The sequence below is a fragment of the Leptonotus elevatus genome, chromosome 8 (assembly GCF_054856555.1).
Source record: "Leptonotus elevatus isolate MCC_2025b chromosome 8, RoL_Lele_1.0, whole genome shotgun sequence".
NCBI classification, from domain to species: Eukaryota; Metazoa; Chordata; class Actinopteri; order Syngnathiformes; family Syngnathidae; genus Leptonotus; species Leptonotus elevatus.
This window is the reverse complement of record NC_141246.1, coordinates 2,780,278-2,804,801: the sequence shown is the minus strand read 5'-3', so window position 1 is coordinate 2,804,801 and position 24,524 is coordinate 2,780,278. Positions and strand designations below refer to the sequence as shown.

General features: G+C 38.6%; 2 protein-coding genes across 3 annotated transcripts; one reads left to right on the top strand and one right to left on the bottom strand.

Annotated features, from left to right (window-relative positions):
• Nucleotides 1-789: 789 nt before the first annotated feature.
• arhgap19 (Rho GTPase activating protein 19) lies at nt 790-12,916 on the bottom strand. Of its 2 annotated transcripts, none has more exons than XM_086083712.1 (12): nt 12,858-12,916; nt 11,295-11,557; nt 10,390-10,470; nt 7,743-7,952; nt 7,421-7,647; nt 6,819-6,905; nt 5,328-5,393; nt 4,957-5,181; nt 4,031-4,120; nt 3,626-3,691; nt 3,027-3,128; nt 790-2,927 (listed from the first exon to the last, which is right to left on the bottom strand). In XM_086083712.1, the coding sequence occupies exons 1-12, from the start codon at nt 12,899-12,901 to the stop codon at nt 2,871-2,873; spliced, it is 1,518 nt and encodes a 505-aa protein (XP_085939838.1). In that variant the 5' UTR covers nt 12,902-12,916; the 3' UTR covers nt 790-2,870. The 2 variants fall into 2 exon arrangements, with proteins under 2 accessions (XP_085939838.1, XP_085939839.1); XM_086083713.1 differs by lacking the exon at nt 12,858-12,916 and adding an exon at nt 12,575-12,703 and having other exon boundaries at nt 11,295-11,554.
• A 3,422-nt stretch (nt 12,917-16,338) lies between these two features.
• On the top strand, nt 16,339-24,453 carry LOC147169219 (B-cell receptor CD22-like). The gene is made up of 10 exons (XM_086083704.1): nt 16,339-16,464; nt 18,662-19,003; nt 19,659-19,892; nt 20,651-20,920; nt 20,994-21,254; nt 21,829-22,089; nt 22,169-22,250; nt 22,723-22,747; nt 22,846-23,029; nt 23,555-24,453. Exons 1-9 carry the CDS (start codon nt 16,404-16,406, stop codon nt 23,026-23,028), a joined length of 1,719 nt encoding a protein of 572 aa, XP_085939830.1. The 5' UTR covers nt 16,339-16,403; the 3' UTR covers nt 23,029; nt 23,555-24,453.
• Nucleotides 24,454-24,524: the final 71 nt, after the last annotated feature.

Below are 24,524 nucleotides of genomic sequence, written 5' to 3'. Positions count from 1 at the left end.
GCCACCTGGTGGTCTGCTGAAAGCGTGACTTGGGTAAGGGGGTCAGTTGGAACAGGTGCCCCCCCCCCCCCATACACACCCAAACAACCCCTCCAAATTGTTCACAAGAGCGAGGATGGACATTTCTTTTGTGCTCCTCCGCGGGGGGCAGGGGGTGCCCCAGAGTAGCGCCGTCCCTGAATACAGTCGAAGGAAGCTAAACTACGGGTTGTTTTCTATTTTTGTTCGGAAGTACACTCGAGTAGTTTAGAGACAGTCAACGGATGCTACATTAGCTAGCACTCATTCATTCCTGTATGTTTATAAACGGCAGCAGTTTACAAAGGCGGAGCTAGCTAGCTTAGCTAGCTTTCAGACATAAATTGGCCTCAAGGTATTTTAAAGAACTTTAAATAGTCTAAATGAAGTATACATATAACATCAAGCGTCATTTTTTGGATAACTTAGTATTTGAATTTTAAGGCTCCATGGAAACCCGGTCAATATAGCTAGCTAGCTAGCTAGGTGGGTAAAACAAAATGGAATAAGGTGTACATCTGCTGAAAACTACAACAATAAATATTCTTCGGTCCCTGCCAGCAATAAAATAATAATAATAACATTGGCTTTGCTCATCAATTGTGTACCTAATGAAGTGGCCAGCGATTCTCGTGAAGCATCGCCAGGGCAAGGGCAGGTTCTGTGGTAACATGTCGCCCTCTGGTGGGCTACATCGAGCATTACTGCAGCGCTTTGCAAAGCGATAAATGAGCTCCGTGACAAAATACAGAAAACACGCGTTTTTATGAAATGTTTTAATATGTAAGTGGACGCAGGCCAGTGGAGAAAAGACAAACAACATCAACAACAACAACAACAATCAAACATTTGACCTATTCCATGATGACGAAAGAGGAACTTTCTCTTGACGGCTCATCAGGTGGACTGTGTCGTAAACAAAACGGCCCTCGCCTCACAAAAAAAAATAAAGTTCACATGTAAACATTAAGTTCATGTACGCCTAAGAATGTCACCCAATTAGTTTCAAAATTCACCCACATCCTACTAGTGCACTGAACTGTCCTCACTAGTCGAAGGAGAACTACACATTACTAATCGGCAAAACTTAGCACTAGCTGATAACGGTGTGCTACTACTAGCACAGGCCTACTATTATAAAAATTGTTACATCTCACACACAACTAGTAGAACAGCACTAGTAGCCTGCCAACTACTGCACAGTTCTCACTGTAGTAAACATGTATTCGTTCCACTGTGATATGGAAATAGTTACTCTATTAATTAATTGTCCATGCCTGCAGTAGCTGTGCTCTTCATCCTCACTAGTAAGACTAGTTAAGATGTAGCGCTCCACTAGAAGTAGCCCAGGATGGCTTTTCATACGGGCCTTAAGACGAAATGCCCGCCGCCAATGTCATTCCACTCCATCGGGGGTCAGGAAGCACAAAGCACGCTGGGATGCTTCCACAAAGCCGCCCAATCACAGGCTCGCGCCCTCATCGACTTTTGATTGATAGCGTCATGTGACTGCCCCCTAAACAACATCCTTCCCTCTTCCATTTTGCACGTAAAAAACAAACAAACGAGCTGTCCGCCTCTTTGCTCACTCAAACATCCTTTTTCTTCCTTTAGCTGACCAAATGTAGAAAAACAAAAAAAAAAAAAAAAGTATAATACAATAAAACTAGTAACAGTAATTCTAAACGTAAACAGTATACATGACAGTATTTCCATCTTCCTCGCAAACTGGGTTAAAGTGGACGTACGGTAGCCGCCTGTTGCTAACCGGGTCAAATGTAGGCAAGGATATACAGCGGCGGTTATTTTCTGTACGGTAGTGGTTATTATTATTATTAATAAACAGCACAGTCCGCGAAGGCTACGCTAACGTTCGCTGGCAAAGCCTGCCTCTCATCACTTGTGCAGAAGTGGGCATTTATAAACAAAAAGTACAGTATGGAGGCCAAGCGATCTCGTGAAAATCACCTTTTATAAACCATACATCTTACGAATGGTTAAGATAGCGAGCGGTTATCACTTCATGTACGATAGTGGTTACTTATCAAATTAAAAATGATGGTACATGCTAACTAGCGGTCCAGCGCTTCCTGTACAGTAGCAAAGCACCTTACCAGTCATATTTTTCTGTATGGTTGTAGTTGTTTACATACAGAACAGTTTACGTTCGGCTATTCTAAATAGCCGTCATCCCCACTTTGATCATAATAGTCTTCTATAAACCCAACAGCTGGTTTAGGCTAAGCTAGCTTGCAATCATAGACCCCTGTTGAGCGGTAACAAACAGTATTGCTTATGAATGCTTCCTGTACAGTGACGGTGGCTTACAGTAAGTCCGGAAATGCGTTGCACCCATCAGTCACGCCTTCTTGTTCCCTCGTTGTCGATTTAAAAACGGTACCGCTTACAAATGCTACTGTAAGCTAATGAGCAGTCATCGCTAGCTAAGCTTGATGGTGATCATTGCTTCTTGTACAGTCGCAATAGTTCACTTAAAAAATAATAATAATAATAAATGTAACAATTTTTAAAAACATATATATATATCATGGCTTCTTCTGAAATGGGCCACTTTAAATCCCAAAGTACTACAAAGTGTTAAAAAAATATATTTTTAAATGCTAAAATTAGCGTGGTTGCTGATGTCAGTCAAAAACACTCAGCGGATGTTTCACGAGGCACACCTGATTAGCATGTACTGGTGTACCTAATGAAGTGTCCAGTATGTGTAAACAATAGTGCAGTATTAAGACGGATCAATAGTCTGAAAAAGTCACAGTCGTGGCGCTGCAGCATGAAGCCGTCGCCATGGAAACCAGGAGGCGGCGCCGGCGCCGGCGGCAGCGGGGCGTCTACAGCGAAATCTCCTGAGACGGAGAGAACAATCTGGCCATGGGCGAGGGCGTGTCCTGATCAAACATGGGACACATTATGTTGGAGGTGGCAAGTGTGTGTGGCAGTCTGTGCATGTGTGTGTGTGTGTGTTTTTGTTGTCGTGCATGTACTACCTTGGACACCTTTGCAGCTTTGTCGCTGTGAAAGTCAAAGTCGGGGTTTTTCAACACCAGCCCCACCCTGCAGTGCCTGCCGCCATTCAGAGGACTTTTCGTCTACACACACACACACACACACACAGAAACTGGTTTTTGTTTGTTTTTTAACAATGTGTATCTTCAAAAGTCATTTATGTAACATTGGTTAATAATTGTGTACATGCCAGATGCATGGTGTTGATGTTTTACAATTCTGTGTGTTGTTAAAAAACGCAATAAATAAATAATCCCAAATGGAATGAATATGTGTTCTTTAACTCAGTACTTTGCCACTGTGTGTGTGTGTGTGTGTGGTCTTGTATTTGTTGCATAGTGGGGCCAACATTTTAGGATTTCACAGAGTTGTGCAAAGTTTAGACCTCTTTTTGAGGATCAAGACTTGGTTTTAGAGTTTAGGTTTAAATTGGGTTATGGTTGCGGTTAAGGTAAGGAATAGGGGTAGGCAATCAATTTTGATGGTTGGGGTTAGGGGGAGGGGCTAGGAAATGCATAATGTCAATGAGATGGCCCCGCAAAGATAGTAAAACAAACCTGTGTGTGTGTGTGTGTCTCACCTGCTGCACAATGCCGTGTTTGTGCGCGACTACGTCCGGTGTAAGCTGATCAGCTCGAGTTTTACGCTGGAATCAGAAAGACAAGAGCGTCGCTTGGAAACACAACGGCAAAGTATCCGGCAAAATAAAGTACACAATGAAAAATGCTCAGCGACAAATTGCTGCTTTTACAGCAATTTAACAAAAGCATGCGAAAAGTACAAAAAAGGTTACTCGCAAATTTGGTCAACAATCTTCAGTGTTGCAAGTGTGGAAATCAAATTGACTAAACTGCCTTCTGATTTTGTTTGTCCTTTTTTTTTTTTTTGTATGTGTAATTTCAGAAATTACTTTCCGACAAACAAATCTGTGAATTCACTTTTCAAAATCTTCATTAAAACAAACAAACATCAAAGACAGAGTTACCTTGATGAGTCCTCCGAAGGAGCGAGACCGCGGACGCTTTTTGCTGGGCTCGTCGTACTGACTCGTGGCTGCGGCGGTTTGTTTGAGCAACTGCACACACGGCACAACAAGTATCTCAACGAGGGCCGGGCTACCGATTACAATTTCCTCAATCGATTCGATTTCGATTCGCAAGAGTTCAGTTTGATTCGATTTCGATTTGATCCACTTCAATCCAATATTGATGATTTATCTAACATCCATTTTTTTTTTTCAATATAAAAACTCCACAAAAATTTAATTCTAAATTACATTTTGTGGAACCGGTTAAATGATTTAGTTTATTGAAAGTCACACGTTATAATCACTTAAGGGATTGGCAAGGATGAGATGAAAATGTTTTCATATTTCTAATTCAATAATTGTAAACATACATTTAAAAATAAGTCAGGCCTTTCATAAATATAAGAAAAAAACATTTAAATTCAAGAAGACAGATACAAAAAAAAAATTGTTTACATTTATGGGGAAAAGAGATATTTAAATAATTGATTCATGGTTTTATGACTGGATATCAAGCTCGAAAATGAAAATCGATGTGATATCGATTATTCGATTTTTTTAAACCCAGCCCTAATCTTAATTTACTAATAACTACAAAATGCAGTCCCAGATTGATATTGTGGAGAACGCCCTTGAATGAATGACAAGGTTAGGGCTTGCCCCACAAATAGCGAAAATGGCACAAAATTAACTGCCATTGAACTGCATTGCAGGTGTGGGGGGGGCTTTTTTTTTTTTTACCCCCCAAAAATCTTCAAAAAAAACACTGATAAGCCTCCAATATGCTTTTTGAGGTTGGCTATTGTCTGCAAACAGGTGAATCTGCAGGTGCCACTGCGATGGTACTAATAATAACAATAATAATAATATCTCGTTAAGCTAACCTGTCGGACCAGCTTCTTCTTCTTAGCCGAGTCGGGCATGTTGTGGTGCACGTGCCTGAAGAGGTCTTTAAGCGCCTCCTCCGTGTACTGCTGAACGGGTGACGGGCACGGATCCGGGGCACCCCCGACCCCAACCCCGACCCCGACCGGAATCGCCCGCCGCTTCAGGGGGGAAGCCACCTGTCGGCCGGGCGAGCCGCTCAGTGACAACAGGTCCAGGTCGTCCTAAAAGACAGACACATCAGTGGCTTAAAAACGCGACCTCGCCAACTAATATGTCTTGATTATGCATTTCATCACACAAAAATGGCACTTGCTGCACGTTGTTCGGCAAATATTAATCAGCACAAATTAGGCCGGCTTCGGCTGACCTTGCTCCGCACGGTGGTGGTCTTCATGAAGTGCGCTCTGGCATGCTCTCTCAGGTAAACTGGTGCCTGGCACACAACCGACAAACATCACATGAGGGAAATATGAAAGTGCGTGCGCTAAAATGTTTTATTTTCAACTCACACTCTAAGAACATAGCCCAACTATATGACCGAACTCGGAGTCAAGAAATGAGCCTTTCAGCCTAAAACAACTCGTAAATATTGGTCAGATTTAATAGGGGTCCAAAAATTGGGTCATTTTGTATAAAACAACCCATAAAGTTGGGTCAAATTGACCCATAAAGTGGATCGGTCCATTTTGGATCAATTGTGGCCCAAAATCGATTCGGCGACACATCGCGATATTACAGCGCGCAATTCTCGTATCGATTCAATACGCGGCCCAAATCGATATTTCAACATCCACTTTTGATGGAAATAATCAACAAAACATCTTACTTGGGGTTCGTCGTGTTCGCACTTGGAAGCATGGAAACATTTTATATGAATGGAACAATAAGCCTTCATATTTTATTGTTAAATGCAGTGGCTCACAGTTACAAGCCTGAAGTTTCAGATACGTAAACAAATCTTACAGTGTACGTGTACAAGTTTACCGATATGAAGCTTCATGATGCATTTGCAAAACATTTTTTTTTTACTCCGATAGATGTTGCTTTTGGTTTAAAGATGGATGACGATGGAAATTGATTACATTCCCACGGCATCTTTAAACCAAGAGTGCCATCTAGAGGAGTCAAAAAGTATCACAGCTGCTTCATAAAGCTTCATTTGTCTGTCTGTCTGTCTCGTTAGCTGTTTAGCTAGCTAGCCCCTTTAAGCCAAGAGTGCCATCTGGAGGAGTCAAAAAATATCACAGCTGCTTCATAAAGCTTCATTTGTCTGTCTGTCTGTCTCGTTAGCTGTTTAGCTAGCTAGCCCCTTTAAGCCAAGAGTGCCATCTGGAGGAGTCAAAAAATATCACAGCTGCTTCATAAAGCTTCATTTGTCTGTCTGTCTGTCTCGTTAGCTGTTTAGCTAGCTAGCCCCTTTAAGCCAAGAGTGCCATCTAGAGGAGTCAAAAAGTATCACAGCTGCTTCATAAAGCTTCATTTGTCTGTCTGTCTGTCTCGTTAGCTGTTTAGCTAGCTAGCCCCTTTAAGCCAAGAGTGCCATCTGGAGGAGTCAAAAAATATCACAGCTGCTTCATAAAGCTTCATTTGTCTGTCTGTCTGTCTGGTTAGCTGTTTAGCTAGCTAGCCCCTTTAAGCCAAGAGTGCCATCTAGAGGAGTCAAAAAGTATCACAGCTGCTTCATAAAGCTTCATTTGTCTGTCTGTCTGTCTGGTTAGCTGTTTAGCTAGCTAGCTAGCTAGCCCCTTTAAGCCAAGAGTGCCATCTGGAGGAGTCAAAAAATATCACAGGTGTGTGTTTTTTTTTTGGTTATGTTTTTGCTTGTGTGCGTGTCTGTGTGTGTAATCATGTTAGTCACCCTAAAGAGTTTCTGTGAATGTCTGATGAGGAAGGCCATGCTGTTGTTGAGTGTCTTCAGGTTGTCTTTCAGGTCGCTGGCCGTCATCTGCAGCAGCGCACACACACACACACACGCGCACGCACGCACACACCAGACATTAAAAGAAAAAAATGGTTCTTTTGTCTTGTCAATTAAGATTGCGATCCAGGTTGGGGCGGTGTTAAGCTTTCAGCCCTAAGCCTTTTGGTCAGCTGTATGGAAGGGAAATATTTTATTGGATCTTTTGAATTTTGTGGGGGGGGGGGGGGTGTCATATGGCGATGTCACAGTGACATATTAGATTTTACAAAATCATAGAATTTTCGTCTCATTTTTGTTCATGAACGAAAATGTCCCTCGATTTTAGTCTAGTTTTTATTAAGTGAAATAAATTTTTGTCTCGTCTTCGTGAACGAAAATGCGCACTGATTTAGTCCCAGTTATTGTTTATAAATGAGGGCTTTAGTCGAGTCTAGTGAAAAAAATGTGCGCTGACGAAATGAACACTACTTCCTACTTTTCAATTCCGATGATTTTTGCACGCGTTCGCGCGTGTGTGCGTGCGTGCGTGCGCGTCTCACGTGTCGCGGCCAGAGCACATGCGGGGCGAACATGAGTGCCAGATTGAAGGCGGACATCTTGTTGGCGTCCTGCTGCTTGGCGGTGTGGTAGAGGAGGTCCAGCAGCAGCTTGAGCAGCGCGCGGTTGGCGGGGGGCAGGAGGAGGAAGAGGAGCTGCAGGGCCTCCGTCTGACGCTCCTTGTTGGGCACCGACGTCTTGTGACCGCGCTCGTCCAGCAACGTCATGTCTGAAAAGAAAAAAGGGACTTTTGTTGGACCGGGGCACACCAAGCTGCAACTTTGAGTTTGGAGTGTCTGCCTGGAAGAGTGTTGGAAGTTCTACCAGCAATCTTGAGGTGGACGTGGAAGTGTTTGTGCGTAAGCAGCGGCTCGGGCAACTCCCCCAGGAGCGTCTTGAGCAGCGTGGCGGCGTCATTGGGATGGAAGTCCCCGGACTGCAAGTCGACGTCGGCGCCGCTCGCCAGAAGCTCCTTCAGGGCCTGCTGTCGCACGCTGTTGCCCGGGACCCGGAACAGACCCTCCGCGTGCAGATCTGGGCCGGGGGGGGTAGAGGAGGGCGAAGTCAGACTTACAGCGAGGGGAGTGAAACAGGAGTGAAATGAGACCGGCCTTGAACAATGGAGTGGAAAGTTATGAAGAAATACGGGAACAAGGTCAGACTTAGTAGAGTCGAGTAAAGTGCTGTACCTGAAATAACACTGGATAGAGCGGAAGAATGTGAAAACCAAATAGCGAGAATAACACTTAGTAGAATAAAATAGGATGTACCGTAGATTAGAATAACAATTAGTAAAATGAAGTAGGGCATAGAATCAGTGTGCCTAAAGTGGGACCTAAATAATACTTAATAGAGAAGAAGCTTGAGAATAAATATCGTCACCCTCTTAAAAAAAATGGCATAAGTCATATTTTCTCTTAAAAAAAATGGCATAAGTCATATTTTCCCTTTTTTTTTTCTTCCTTAAAACAGGATGATGGCCAGTTGCCACCTCCCGTGGGCGTTATTTTTTTTGGATTAAATTCTTGTAATTTTGCCAAAATCTGGCATTTCCTTTGAAGTGTGATAACTTAGTCATTTATGAATATTTTTTTCACTTTCAACCGCTCCAAATGTTCACTGGCATCAGACCTATCTATACATATATAGTTTTTATTTTATTTTTTTAATGCCCCCCCTATGGACAATAATAGCAGTATTATGCTAATAGCAAGACTAACTATGCTGTATATATATATATAAAATAAAAGACTAATTTGAATATTTCATATGACATATTTAGAGGCTTGAATAAGCCCATAAGTCATAACAATAGATTTTTTTCTGCATGCCCAGTTTTCACACAATGGCAGTTTTCCGAATAGCACAAAACTCTTGTAATTTTGACAAAATCAGGCATTTCCTTTGAAGTGTGATAACTTAGTCATTTATGAATATTTTTTTCCACTTTCAACCGCTCCAAATGTTCACTGGCATCAGACCTATCTATACATATATGGTTTTTATTTTATTTTTATTTTTTTAATGCCCCCTATGGACAATAATAGCAGTATTATGCTAATAGCAAGACTAACTATGCTGTATATATATATATATATATAAAATAAAAGACTAATTTGAATATTTCATATGACATATTTAGAGGCTTGAATAAGCCCATAAGTCATAACAATAGATTTTTTTCTGCATGCCCAGTTTTCACACAATGGCAGTTTTCCGAATAGCACAAAACTCTTGTAATTTTGACAAAATCAGGCATTTCCTTTGAAGTGAGATAACTTAGTCATTTATGAATATTTTTTTCACTTTCAACCACTCAAATGTTCACTGGCATCAGACCTATCTACACATATATAATTTTTATTTTTATTTTTTGTTTTTTAATGCCCCCTATGGACAACAATAGCAGTATTATGCTAATAGCAAGACTAACTATGCTGTATATATATATATAAAATAAAATAATAATTTGAATATTTCATATGACATAGTTAGAGGCTCAAACAAGTCCATAAGTCATAACAATATAATTTTTTTATGCATGCATTTTGTATTCATTTATTAGCCTTTGGTGCCATCTAGTGGATTTTTGTGTTAACACTATCAACACACAAATTCCTCTATTTTCATGTTTATGACTCATCAAAGAAGCGATTGCATCAGTAATCACGGAAAATGCATTATAACACATGAGGTTTACAGCATATCAAAAACTGTGATTTATAATGGGAGTCAATGAGCCAAAATTGGGCATTATTACAACAATTTAGTGTGAATCTCTCCCTCCTGTTTGGTAATAATTATAAATTACAGCATGGCGCCAATTTGAACTTCTACATTTTTAACAATCCTGGTAAAATATCAGGTCCCTAGTGTATTTTTTTCAAATGCTTTTTCTTTGATAAAAAACAGAAAAAAGCCAGAAAATGGACAAATAACACCGACGGGTTAAAATCGACTACATCCTTAGTTAAATAGATCCTTCCAGTCCACACCTGAAATGAAATTATTAATAAATAAATACTGTATAATATAATCAAAAGCTGAAAAAATTACCTCTGCCATTATTTTGGAAATTATTTAGACCAAAAATAGCACAATAATGGAGGACTTGAAAAACATTGAGTAGAATAAAGCAGGGCCCAGAATAACACACGACGAGTGGAATGTTGTGAATAAATATGGGAATAAAATGGTACCTATATAAAAAATGATTACAATTTAGTAGGGCCAGAATGAGACAAAAAAGAGAGAGAGAAAAGTAGAAGTAAAGGTTGCAGAGAATAAATATGGAACACGAAAATAGGACTTCGAATAACAGGGCAGTTTAAAGCTACAAAACCATGAAGCAGAATAAAGTAGGGGCGGATTAACACTGAGTAGAGTGGAAAAACAAAACAAAAACAAAAACAAAAAAATGGAGATGAAAATGGAAGGTAGAATAAAACAGTAGATGTGAATGTGAACTTACTTTTACTGAGGTATTCAATGAGTCGGTATATGTGAGCCACACCGCGCTCCGACAGCGCCGCCCCAAACACGGCACCTTTTTCTGAGACAACAACACAGTCACTCACAAACAGCACAAAACACTCCATTTTATTTTACATTCCACTTGCCATTGTCTTCTACATCCTGCCCACTCCTTCACGCACCCTCTTCCAAGTCGTACTCGATTCTTTGTTCCGCTCTATACACTTAATTATTTGACTTAAGTCTTATCTTAATGTATTTATTCTACATCCTACTTCATTCGCGTATTCTACATCATACCAAGTGCTATTCTAGATCCTATAGTTCTCCATTTTCTGCTAATGTAGGTGCTAAATAATAGGGGTGTGCCAAAAATCGATTCTCATAAGAATCGCGATTCTCATTTAGTACGATTCAGAATCGATTTTAAATGCCCCCAAATCGATTTTATTTAAATTATTTCATACTGTCTTGCCTTTGTTTGTGTGTGCCTTTATTTGGAGCGCTGTTCATGTTGTACCCGGTTTGGCCACTGAGGGGCAGTGTGGTTCAACACGGTCTAATACACTATTAAGTTGTAGCCACATTAGAGAGTAGAATAAAAAAGTTATTCCAATAAAAGTTTGTTTGCTTTTTCAGTGTGGAGCCGTTCTTTTGAGTGATAAAAGTGCCGCGAGTAGCGCGCTAATTAGCATTAGCGAGTCAGGCTAGAGTAGATCATTACAATTTCTTGCATATTCATAGATTGAAGCAAAAGTCATTGTTAATCAAATCATTTTGAAAATAAAATAAAATCGTTCTTAATCAAAAATCGATTCTGAATCGAATCGTGGACCCAAAAATCGGAGTAGAATCGTGAGACATTCAAACATTAAAAACCCTAAAAAAAGGTTTGCCTCCAACCTTTGCGTTTGAGGAAGTTCAACGAGCGGAAGAATCCGGGGGTCTTGGGACCCTCCTCGCCGAGGAGCTGAGAGAACTCGGCGCCGGGAAGGTCGATCAGGCGAGTGATGTTGCTCAACACGAGCTCCAGGAAGGCGTCGGCGTTCTCATGGCGCAGCTTCTCCACAAAAAAGTCCGGGTTGAAGATGACGGGCGGGCGGGAGGTGGCGGTGTGGGACGTTCCTGGCAACACATCCGGATGGACCACCACGTTGGTGTGCCTGCTTTTGAAGGGACGACAGCAGTTTTGCATCAAAATTGACCTCTTTTGACATTTGACAGCAATAAAATACCTGAAATTTGGTTACTTTTCCTAAAGTTATCCAAAATACACAAGTGAAAATATTTTCAAAATGTCATTATTTTGTGTGGATGCCACAAAGTTTGTGACTGAAGCTGATTTTTGTCAGTGAGAGTTACATAAATGTTATATGGTGGGACTCTAAAGCTAATGAAGATCATAATAGTGACTGAGTTTATGGCAGATAGCAAAAGAAAAAACAAGTCTCAGGATGTTTTTATGCAAAAAAAAAAAAATCCCTTTCTCTGAAACATTAAGGATTGTCATTGACCATCCATTTATTCATATTACGCAGGCAATTTGAAACAATTTGTAATTCATGATTTCATATGCAGTTGCTTAGTAGGTCTAAGTGGTCATCACAAAAATTTCAGAGGTTTTGTTCCTAAGAAATATAGATAATAAAGCCCCGGTATTACTATGCACAGTTTGAAAAATAGTCACTGCACTAAAAAGAAAAGCTGTATTAAATCTATATTTACAAGTGGCCCTGATTCATGATCCATTTTCGATTACAAGAAGTCATGTTTTTGTTCGTTTTTTCTTTCTTTCTTTCTTTGTGTTATTAGCAAAATGTGATTTACGAGCATGTTTCGGAAACGCTGCAGCTAAAGTGAAGCTTATGTCACAAGTCAAAATGGCGGTCAACTCGGTGAAAGGAAGCTCTCCGCTCACTGAAAAGCATTGGATTTTGCATCGTTGTAATTTGATTTGTGAAGATTACTTTGATTTCCAAATGTGATGAAATATCGTTCATCTGCATACATTTTTATATTCATGCATGATCAACATGATTTAATTTACCCTCAAATCCCAATAAATTCCCATGAGAAAGTCACCATTTTGGATTATTTCCACAATTCACCATCTCAATTGACCAAAACTGCTACTTTTTACAACCCTAAATGTAAAATAGTGGCTGACAATATACGTTACTAACGGATGCGACATCACGTTGACTCGCACGGCAATGTGTTGCTCAAGTCCAACAAGTTACGAATGGCAAATGGTCAACCTTTGACGAGAATTGATTTGATTTTTGTTAAGGTTGTTAGTTAGCCTAGCGGATAACAACAACGGTCAGTGGTAGTGACAGTCGTTCGGGTATCCGCTTTTACTGCTCGAAGGTTCCGCGTTCCGCTTTGGTACACGATAAAGTGGGAACCTCGGTCGCCGCACACACCGATGGTACGTAAGAATGTGGCGACGGAATGCGTCTTTACCTCCTATTTGGCGTGTTTTCATCGGCATCTTTACCCGCAGCCATGTTCCCTCACTTCAAATCCGCCGCTGTTATTTCGCAAACTCCGCCCACCTCTTCAGCCATTGGTCGGTTGCCGATTAAGAGCACGGCTCGAGTGGGCCCTATTTGGCATGCGCCGTTTAGTGATTGGTCAGTTCGAATTTACCAAGACGACGTTGTTTACTCCTGTACAGTAACGGTGCCTTCACGTGCTATGGGAAAGATGGAGCTTACTATTTACTATATTCACTATTTATGTTCATGTGTTTTTTGTTGTTGTACCAAAATAAAACACACACATGGCAGCTGACGTAGTCTTTTGCTAGGAAAACTGCACAATTGTGAATTGTGTACGCTACGTAATTATGTCGATTCTAAAACAAACTGCTAGCGGACGATAACGTCCTTATAAGTGTTAATATTTCTTGCCATTCACGAATCCTTCGTCGCTCTCCGCCACGTTGAAACTTGATCAGTTCTCTCAGCTCGAAAACTCCGGTCTCAAAATTAGTTCCCATGTGTCCAGTGGGAAAAAAAATAACTTAGAAAAGTGGATATACTGAAAGGGCAAAAATATGTATTTTTATTGTATTGTGGATGTTTTAATTGTTTAGCACCTTGAGTTGTATTTTAATGTATGAAAGGTGCAATATAAATAAAGATTGATTGATTAATACGTTAAAAATTCTCCATCTTTAGTAAAACATGAGCTAAAGTTGACCGGTTTGAGCCATGAAAGTCCAGGGATGAAAATGAATCCCACTTCAACCCTCGATTTAAGGATGATTTTTTTTGTGTGTGCCTTTCATGAAGATATCAGAAGTTGCTGATGTTGTTGATTGATCGACCTGGATGAAAGAATGTGAAAAGCTACTTTTGATATTAAACTTATGATACCCTTATTAACAATGAGCCAGTCAGTATGCAAGCATCTTGTACGAGACGGCGGTAACATAATGAAACATTGCTAACACGCTTTTTTTGTTGTTGCTCATTTCAGTACAGCTGAGGACATTTATTGGGAATGGCCTCCACAAGAAGCGCATACAGGAAGGAGCCTGGCCCATCTGGATTTCACCAGGTTGTTGTCCAGACGACCTACTCCGGACCTTAATAATTCATTTTACGAGGGTCCTAAATCACTCAAAAACAATAGAATCAAAGGTTGGGGTCGTGAGCGCAACTTTATTTTAATTTTATTTATGTCAATGCTACTGAAATAACAAAATATTTCCGCAGCATGTAATAAAACGTGCTTGCGGTCAGCTAGTGTAAAAAAAAAAAGAAAGAAAGAAAAAATACAGGAAGGAGGGGGTTGTACAGCGCAAACACACAAGCAGTGAAGTAATCAACACCCGCACCATTGAAAATTTGCATTTATTTGCCATATTAATAGTTTAAACCCCCAATCTATGGTACCAAATACATTTTAACATCATTTCTAACTCACTTTGCAACAATACCCTTGAATATAAGTGGCAAAAATATTAGGAGACACAATAAGAACCAGCAAGGGGTTCGGTAGGGGCCTTTTGCACAGCAGATACTTTGAGGGGAAATTTGTTTCCCAAAATGTACTTCCTGGCATTGTTGAGTGCAAAAGTCCCTTAAAGCGCAACAAGGAATAACAAGGACAAGTGTGAGCGGTGTATGGTGTCACTTTCTGCTTCATGCTGATCTTGATCAATCATCTATTCTATTTTTAGTTTGAAAGAAATGACACAGAAACAGGAAGTAAGACGAACTACAAGAAAATGTGCCATCGTAATCTTTGCAGCACGCTCATTAAACACTTCACTCGGAACGCCATACAACGACATCTAATACAAACGATTAAAGATGAAATGAATGTAGTCTGGAATCTCGGAAGTGCAATTATGCTTTATGTCACAGCACGTTAAATTGCTAAATACTTTCGGATCGGCATGTGGTTACATTTGTGAGTCGTAGAACCTCTCATTTTCCAAATACATACAGTATATCACAAAAGATTATTATATATATATATATATTTTTTTTTTTACTAATCTGTACCTTTTGTTGAGTAGCTAGTCGTTAGCACCCAATCAGATGCTCCCAACGCTGCCACTGGCTTGTTTGAATGTGTGCGAAGCGTCAGTTGAAAAGATGTCACGTGAGGCACATTTATTGGCTGTAATTTACATGCCAACAAATAAAATAAAAAAATATTCGGACATTGTTATGTTAACATGATCCTTTAGGGGAATTAAATCCGTTGACTTCTCTGTTGCTCGTATTATCGGCACATAGTTAGCTTGCTAGCTTGCTAGCTCGCTAGTGATAGAGTAGACAATAATAAGTATTGTACTCTTTGCGTGTTCAATTAACTGAATGGTGAGATTCTGGTGAAGAAGTCCCTTTGCAAAGGTATTATAATTATCAGAAGCTTCTGATGACAACAATTGACGACACTGAAGCCGCGTTCCATCAGATTGTGTGTCCGGCTCTCCGTCACATCATTATTTATTGAAAAGTCGGTAAATACGAAAAGTCTCCTCCCATCAGCCCACAGTACATTTGTTTACCACTCAGTGAATACAAGAGAATCTGTTCCCATGGGTATAAATCAGATTAGAGAAAAACAATAATAATAAGCCTGTGACTCCCTTCTTCCGACCGGCAGAGACCGGCCCTCCCATTAAAGATAGCAAATGTACAAACCCGTTGCCCTTTCTCTCATGAAAGTAACACAGATAAGAATACAATTCTATTCATTGAGCCATACTGCTATAACTAAATCCAAAACAGCTAAAATATAAATTGAAACTGAAAAACAATGTTAATAACTTAACATTAGCCAGATAGATGCTAGCTTGAAAGATGGATAATGTTAATGCTGTGTGTTGTCATTACTGTGTCAAATGATGGAAATAACTCAATGGGCCTCGGCCGTTAGAGGGCTGTCAAGTGGAAGTCAAGTCAAAACCGTTTTTTTTTTTTCAAAACATTCCGGCATATGTCTGTCCAAATGCGGACAGACCATTCATTATCCTTTCACGTGTTGTTACCTTATTCTGGTTTGACAAGCACAACAAATCTACATAACACAACAACAATTCTGATAACACTTCACTGAGGTACGCAGAAACATTTTCCAATTGAATCTTAGACTTTATATTTACAATGCATTGCTTACAAAGGTGTAATCGGGATCGAATCCAAATCAAAGCACTTTTGGACAAACACGGAACAAATCAGACAGCATTTGTCAGACATGTAACATGTGCAATTGACTCTTAGGTTCTACATTCACATTTCTCACAGAATAGTGAATATGTAAATCCAAAAGTGGATTTTGTGTTAAATAAAAAATAATGTCGACAGTCGGGGGTGGGTTCGAAGAAAGCAAAAGTGAAACACATTTCTTTTTGTTTTTTAACTAAGTGAAGTCATGCATGTCAATGAGGGAAAGAGGAAGAAGGTCAGCTCTCACTCTCTTAATTCTGACACGCTGAGACGACGACGGCGACGAGAGGCGAGCATCAAGTTCACATAAGCAGCAAATATGAGCTGGACCGCGCAAAAGGGAATCGTCCTATTTGTCATCTTGCTCTTCATCGTACAAGGTACGACATCGCTTACATTTTGCTCACACAAACTTTTGGGTCTGAATGTATTCAAATGCTTCTTTTCTACATGTTCTTGTTATTATTGTCTACCTGATGAACTACAACGCCTTGTGCCCTTGGCGTAAAAAAAAAAAAAAAAAAGGAGAGTTGAATTTCGCTATGGCGATGAAGCAACTGACATTTTGGCAAACTTTTTAAGTGACGGACAAATTCACATTCAGTTTTGTGATCTTTGATGCAAGCAGGTTGCTTCACTTCCTGACACAGAAAACATCTTAGATTGTATTCAGGGGGAGGGGGGGGGGGGCTCCATGAAGGTTTTTGTCCCCATTTCAGTGTTGAAAGGTTCAAGGTTCATTTACAATGCTCCCAAATGTATCATTTGGATCAGAACAAGGTTTGTCAACCACACAACAAAACGTTTGACAGAGATATAGCGTGTTCAATGCGTGTTTACGTGTACATTGCTTCCAAAAGTGTAATCTGGACCAGATCTTTTGACATTTAAAAGATACTGCATAACATGTCCAATGCTACACTGACATATTTTACACATAATCTGGATCAGATCTGGATTAAGGCACCCTTTGTCAAACATGAAAATCTGATGACATTTAACACCGTATATAATATTTGATAGTCTTTTATGTTATAATGTACGGAAGCGTATTGCATTCATTTGAAAAAAACAACAACTCCTGTTTTTCTGACAAATTTTTGGGGGGGAGTTTTGTTTTTTCTGAATATTTTTTTTCGGTCAAAAAATATTCTGAAAAACAGGCTTGGAAAAAAAAAACAGGAAAAAAATATATTTTAAAAAACAGGAAAAAAATTATTCAGAAAAAACGGAGGAATATATATATATATATATATATATATATATATATATATATATATATATATATATATATATATATATTAAAAAAACACCTCCAAAAAACAGGCAAAAAATTCAATAAAACAGGAAAAAAAACAACAACAAAAACAAATCTCCTCCCAAAAATTAGTCAGAAAAAAATGACTTTTTTTTTTTTCAAGTGAATGCAATACGCTTTCATAATTTTTTTTTTACCTTTGAATTCCAAGTGACTTGTTGCAGACTCGCTAATAGCGGAAGCGGACACTTTTCCGCATACCTCCATATGCAATAAGATGGTCATGTGTACTTACTGGCTCTCAATAAAGGAATGAATGTGTATACTGTATTATGGTTTGTTCTCTAATCTCTGAGGGAAAACCCCTTCAAAAAAAACAGAAAAAAAATATCTGAAAAACAAAAAAATTATTATTTCATAAAACAGGGAAAAAATATTCAGAAAAACAGAGAAACATTTTTTTTAAACAGAAAAAAAGGGGGTAATATTTTTTTTAAACAGAAAAAAAGGGGGGGGGACATTTTTCAATAAAACAGAAAAAAAAGACTCAAAAACAAAGCTCCCCCCCCAAAAAAAATAGTCAGAAAAACAGGACTTTTTTTTCAAGTGAATGCAATACGCTTCCGTAATATTGCTTCCAGACGCTGCCTAATGTGGATCACGTGATACACACAACAAAACGGACTATTTGACAGAGATACTTAAAATCAGGCGTTCTATGCACTTTTACATGTTACTTTTACATCACTTCCAAATGTGTCATCTGGGTTAGACTGGGTTTTTGCATTGCCTCGAAATAGTCATCTAACTCTCAATATGCCTTGTCAAAAGTGCACTAAGTGTTAATTTAGGAAAAAAAATAGCAGCAAAAGTAGACAGGATTCGTCCATCTCATCTCAGGATTTAAAAAATATATATATTTTGCTATGTAAATTGTGCTCATGCATGTCAATGAAAGAAAGCAGAAGAATGTAATACAATGCTACACCAGTGCAACAAATCTATATTTTATTTGTGTAGTGTCTGAAGAATATTTGATCATATTTTAGAATACAATTAGGATAACTTTTTTGCATTTGTATGAGGAAAATAAATTCTTAAATGTTTATTTTTATTTTTTTAATTATTTAAATGTTGCATAGTTTTATTTTTAAAAGATGAAATTATTCTACAAAATGTCGTGATAATATATAATAATGAGGGGGGGGGGGGGGCTTCAGTAGATTGCATCCCCCCGAGAGTAATCGATGGATTAAAAAAAAAAAAGGCCATAATACTCAAAGAGTAAATTTGCATTTTATTTTGAAAATGTGTTTCAGTGTTGGCGAGGAGTGGCTGGAAAGGGACTTACACTCCTCGAACCAGAATCTGCGGCGTGAGAGGAAGCACAGTGACGCTCAACTGCTCCTTAAAGTACCCAGCAAGAAAAAACAGCCTTGTTAAGACTTTGTGGTTCACCAAATGGCCCTTTTATCCCGAGGCTGAAGATTTGACTTTGGACCCTCAGTACTCTGGTCGCCTAAACTTTGACAGTGGAAAAAACTGGCACAGTATGTCAATCAGCCAACTGAGAGAAAGCGACGCCGACAATTACAAATTCAGATTAATAACCAATGAAGACAAGTACACTGTCCTACCTGGAATCACTCTACAAGTCACTGGTATGAGTTCTCACTAAAAGCGTCTTTCCACCAAGTCGAAAGGTTTCAAAGCCTCCAAACCACAAAATCATATTTTGAGGACGAAATCTCATTTTTTTGAGGGGGAAAAATAGAACTTTTTAAAAATGGAATAATTGGTATTATCCAAGTTTTATTTTTCCCTTAAAATCTTTTAGTTAAAAAAATTGTCCAATATAAAAAAAACTGTTGCATAACATTTAAAAAAAATTCAACAAATACAATCTAAAAATACATTAATAAATTCAATATTGTATTTTTCAAGAAAATATATTTTTAAAAGTAACTAAATCATATATTTCCTATAATTATGGTATCATACATAAAAAAAGGTATTTTGTTTTTATTCAAATTAATATAATAGGAATTATTAAAAAAATATATATATATTTGTAAAGAGAAAAAAGTGGAAGAAAGAAAGAAAGAACAAACCCCGTGTAAATACAAAAGTCAATATGGAGGTCTTCATATTTTGTTGCATCAGGCCTGTGAGCCGCTGACGCCACCAAACTTTCAACACATTCCTCCATTGTGATGCGTTTATGTGAGAAATTGAACTTTTTCTCTTTATCTGCAGACCTAAACCCTATAGAGCATGCGTTTCCTGGTCCCACCTGTTTGTTTCTCTTGCCTCCAGCTGTGCAGATACAGGTGATCAAAGTGGAAGTGTTCGATCATTACACAAAAGCTCACCTATTGTGTCACACGACCTGCAGTCCGCCAGTTCCTTTGTGCTGGAAGAAGAATGGACAACTCGTGGGCAACTGTGCACATTCAAAAACAACCAACCAGATCATAATCCCTTTATACCCTGGAGATTATGTCAACTGTGCCTTGGAAGAATATCCCCTCGTCATCTCTCCTCCCCTGTGTGAGTTTATTTCGAATAAGCGCTGTTCTTTAAACCGGCCCACCAAGCATTTACATTATCACGAGTCACATAGTTTCTTTTGTTGACTTCATGTCGCCAATTTACACTAAAAGTGATTAATTAAAGCATATTTCTATTTTATTTATTTGACTCAATAAATAATTAATTGCAAACAATAAAATGTTAAAATAAAAATAAGTGATTTAAAAAATTGAAATATTTTAAATGATCAGCTTTTTAAATCATTTTAATTTATTTACATTAAATATGACAAAATAGTCAAATATATTTTACATCTCCATTTAAAAAAAGAAAGATGTATTTTTAAATAGTTGGTTAATTTTTTAATGATAAATGATTTATAGAAAATAGTAATATAATTCTTACCGTACTTTTACAACTCTAATTTAAGATTTTTTTTGTTTTTTTAAATAATTGGTTAACTTATTTACTGTAAATAATACAATAAAAATGGTAAAACTAGAAACATTTCCGATAATAAATTTTACATCCATATTTTATATCCATATAACTACTTGCTCAATGTTTTTATTATAAATACCACAACAACAAAAAGTAAACTAAACTATTTACATAATAATTTACTGATCACTTCGGACGTTGCAGTCCGCTTGCATCGGGGCCCTGATGGGGTTGTGCTGAAAAGTCGCCTGCAGAACTGGAGTTGAACAGTATCCACGCATGTGGCCTTGGTTAACTCGCTGTTGACTGACGTTCTCCTCCATCTTCTTATCCAGATGCTCTGAAGGTTCCCTTGGTGTCGCCGAGTGACCCAGGTGAGGTCTTGAAGGGTCATCCACTGACTCTGACCTGCAGAACTGAGAACACTCCAACATCATACCGGTGGTTTAAGATGACCAAAAACTTGGCTGCAATAGAATTACCTACATACGGACCAGAGCTGTTCTTCAGCGCCATCCAATCTTCAGACTCGGCAGAATATTTTTGTTGTGTGAAAAACGAGCTGGGGGAGAAGACTTCGAAACCCGTCGAGGTTGATGTGAAATGTGAGTACAGTACTGTACTAGTTTAGGACTCAAATGAGCACCTCACCGACAAGGCCAACGTTGTGTTCCTCAGATGCTCCAAAGTTCTCGTATTTGTGGGCGAGTCCATCAAACGTCATCGACGAGGGCCAGTCAGTGATTCTGTATTGCAGCAGTAACGCTAACCCAACAGCTAGCTACACGTTGTACAAGGACAACCAACCTGTGGACAAGGAACCAGAAGGAATTTTCCGTTTCAACTCCATCTGCCCACAAGATGCCGGAAGCTTCTATTGCAAGGCCCACAATAAATACGGCGATGCCAACTCTCCAACTGTGGTCATTGACGTCCAGTGTAAGTCCCAAAGTCAATATGGAGGTCGAGACTGGCCAAGTCTTTCTCCAGACTTAAACCCGATTGAGTGTGCATTTTTACCTGATTCTGTGGCAAATCCAAGTCCAAAAGGAGGGATGGAATGTTGAAATGAACATGTAAAACTTTATGAATTACATTAAAACATTTCCACTCCATCTAACGTCTATAGATAGAACATGTTTTTAAACATGTACAGTGTGGTACGGAAGAGGATTAGGGCCAGTGAAGAGAGAGGAAAAAAAAAAAAGGTTGGCAGGATTCTCACTTTAAAGTCAGAATTCTGACTCACTTTTGTCTAGTTCAATATGTTTTTTTATTGTTATGTAAAATGTTAAAAATCATGTTGATTATGGAAAAAAATGTGTTTTACAAATTCATCAATTTTTCTCATTAAAATGCTAAAAAATATAAACATGGCAAAATGTTAAAGGTAAATTAGATACAAGTAAAAAATTAAAAAATAAAGGAAAAAGGTAAAATTACATCATAGTTTTATTGTATTTTTTTTTAACGTTAGAAATGATGCAATCTAATCAAACTTGTTCTCCCCTAGATGGTCCTCGGCTTCCGAAGGTCTCATCGAGACCGTCCGAAAACATCAGCGTGAGCTCTTGGGTCACCCTGACATGTAGCAGCGATGCCAACCCCAGCGCTAGCTACACTTGGTACAAGGACCAGGAGGAGTCTCCCGTATCCACAGCGGCCGTCTACAACATCAGCGACTACCAAGCGCAGCACGATGGCGAGTATCGCTGCAAAGCCTGGAACGAAAAAGGGTGGAGCAACGCTACGCTGCGGCTCCATGCCAAGGGCAGTAAGTCATCATGGTCACGGCTCCACGATGGGTTCCCGCTACGGTTCCGTCTCGCTGCTTTAACGTTTTGCTTCCTCAGGTCCGTTGAAGGCAACGTTGGTGGGTGGCATCACGGCCGGCGCGCTGCTCGTCACGCTTCTCGTCACTGTTCTGCTGCTCAGGTCATTTTATTATTATTATTATTTTTGGTAGGAAAATTAAGCTTTTAAATTGTAAAAAATTTTTTTAAAAAAATGTTAGCAAATAAAAAAATTATAATATAAATGTTATAAATTAAAAACAAAACAACATTTTAAAAATGTTCAAGGTCTCGTAGTACATTTAAAAAATATTAATAATCTTCGTAATAATAATAGTAATACATTTCATACAAAATATACAGCTACATAGATCATTTTTCCTGGTGTGGCAGCCTAGTGCATCGGTACTGTAAATTATACATTTTTTACAATATTAAAAATGAAAAGTTTGAATTTAAAAAATATCAATTAAAATGTTGCATTAAAAAAATGATGTTTATGTTTAAAATTGTACAAAAAATAAATGACAAAAATGTTACACTTTTTTTTTTATGTTAAAATGGGCAAAGGTCTTCATTTAATTTTTTTTTTTTATATATACATGTTCGTTTAGGAAGAAATTGACATCAAAAGCTCAGGTGAGAATGTTACAATGTTACAAAACTGCCAAATAGTTTTGAAAGTGTAACATATAAATACAAATGACAATTGTAAAAATGATCCAAAATGTCATCAGCCAAACGCGAATGCAAACGACGGCGGGGATCCTCCGGACGAGCTGGTGTACTCCGCGGTGGCTTTCAACAAACACGCGCCCATCTACTCCAACGTCGCCAACGCCAAGAGGCACCCGGACGAGGATCAGGACGAGGAAGTGGAGTACACCACCGTCAAATGCAGCAGCCATGCCTCGGGATGAGGTCTGTACGCATCATTTCTCCTATTTTAGCCACTTCAATTACTCCTATGGGCGTCTTAAAATCCATCCATGTCTACCATGATAGGAAGTCAGCTATTATGGTTTGAAGCAGCCATTTTGGGCAAATTCCCTTTAATAGTGCGCCTGGGAAAGATTGGGGAGGGGGATCATTTTTGGGGTGAGAAAAAAAAAAATCAGCCCTAGGCAGCAGTTTCATTGGTCAAAAATGAAATCCAGTGGAGATGTTTGTCGTGACAGGATGCACAAAAACGTCTCAAAGACCCATGCCCAATATTAACCAGAAAGTCCTCCATTTTGGTTCCCAAGCAGGCAAATTCTCTCAATAGTGTCGCTTGGAAAGTTGGTTTAAAAAAAAAAATTGCGTGGATGTCTATTCTAGCAAGACGCGCCAAAATAGTCTCAGGTGCCCGAGTTGAATTTGAACATCATCTTTTTCACTGTATGGACGTACGGCTTTGGTCCTGCTGTCGTTACTAAACAATCTCTATGGCGTGTCCGTCCACAGGCTCAAACCTCAAGAGGATGCACCGGGCACAAAAATCGCATCTGACCTCAGGCACGGGTAACCTGACATACGTGGGATAGCCAAAAAGATATATATGGAAATTATATAGAACAAATATGTATACATTTTTGTCTTTTAGACATTTTTTTTATACTGCCCAAAAATACAGACATTATTAACTTTATGGGGGGGAAAACTAAGGAAAACTGTCATTTTAATAAATAAACAAAAATATTCATGTAATAATTTTCACAGCCGATTGTGTTAAGGTGACTTTTTTTTATGTGACTTCTTCTTCTTTTAACTCATTTGCTCCCAAAAACTTATAAATATGTTCTATTTTAAATGTTTTAAGTGTCCCAAAGACATATTTATACGTTTTTATTTTTAATGCTAGAGCATGCAGAAGGCTTTGACGCTGCCTCTTAACTGCAAAGAACAGTTGACATTTTTTTAAATTATTAGAAAAACGGCCAGCAGGTGACAGAAGAGTATAAGAGATCAATCAGGGCCATGTTGCAAAAAAGCTTTTCCCCCCCCAGTGTTCTTAACAGATTTGTGAATAATGATGCATCTTAGCTATATTCTAACGCTAATTGCTGCAAAACGGAAACAGATAGAAATATACTTTTTTTTTCCTGATGAAGGAAGAGACTAATCTTTCTTTTGGTAGTCTCCATGTTTTTATAGCAATTATACAACACACAAACACAATATTTTGTGGGCCTTGCTTCTGTGAAAATGGCTGGGAGTGAATGAGTTAAAGAGCTTAACTTATTTTTACGCGTATGGCAAATGTATACTGGATTTTTTATATTAGTGCTTCACTTTTCTTTGTTCTTTAATTTTTTTTTTACATTTAAATGTCAGTTAAAAAATGTTGATAAAAGCATGGCCTGTACAGCGAATAAAGGTTTGGTGATGGCATCAGTATGACCCTGGAACAGACTATTTCCATATCCATTATTTA

Excerpts from the sequence above, each read along its gene's own strand:
- LOC147169219 (XM_086083704.1), top strand. The coding sequence starts at position 16,404 with ATGAGCTGGACCGCGCAAAAGGGAATCGTCCTATTTGTCATCTTGCTC. Across the intron at positions 22,251-22,722 it reads GTCACTGTTCTGCTGCTCAG|GAAGAAATTGACATCAAAAG; the intron begins GTCATTTTATTA and ends ATGTTCGTTTAG. Across the intron at positions 22,748-22,845 it reads AATTGACATCAAAAGCTCAG|CCAAACGCGAATGCAAACGA; the intron begins GTGAGAATGTTA and ends AAATGTCATCAG.
- arhgap19 (XM_086083712.1), bottom strand. The coding sequence starts at position 12,901 with ATGGCTGCGGGTAAAGATGCCGATGAAAACACGCCAAATAGGAG. Across the intron at positions 11,558-12,857 it reads GAAAACACGCCAAATAGGAG|CAGGCACACCAACGTGGTGG; the intron begins GTAAAGACGCAT and ends TCCCTTCAAAAG. Across the intron at positions 10,471-11,294 it reads GAACTTCCTCAAACGCAAAG|AAAAAGGTGCCGTGTTTGGG; the intron begins GTTGGAGGCAAA and ends TTGTTGTCTCAG.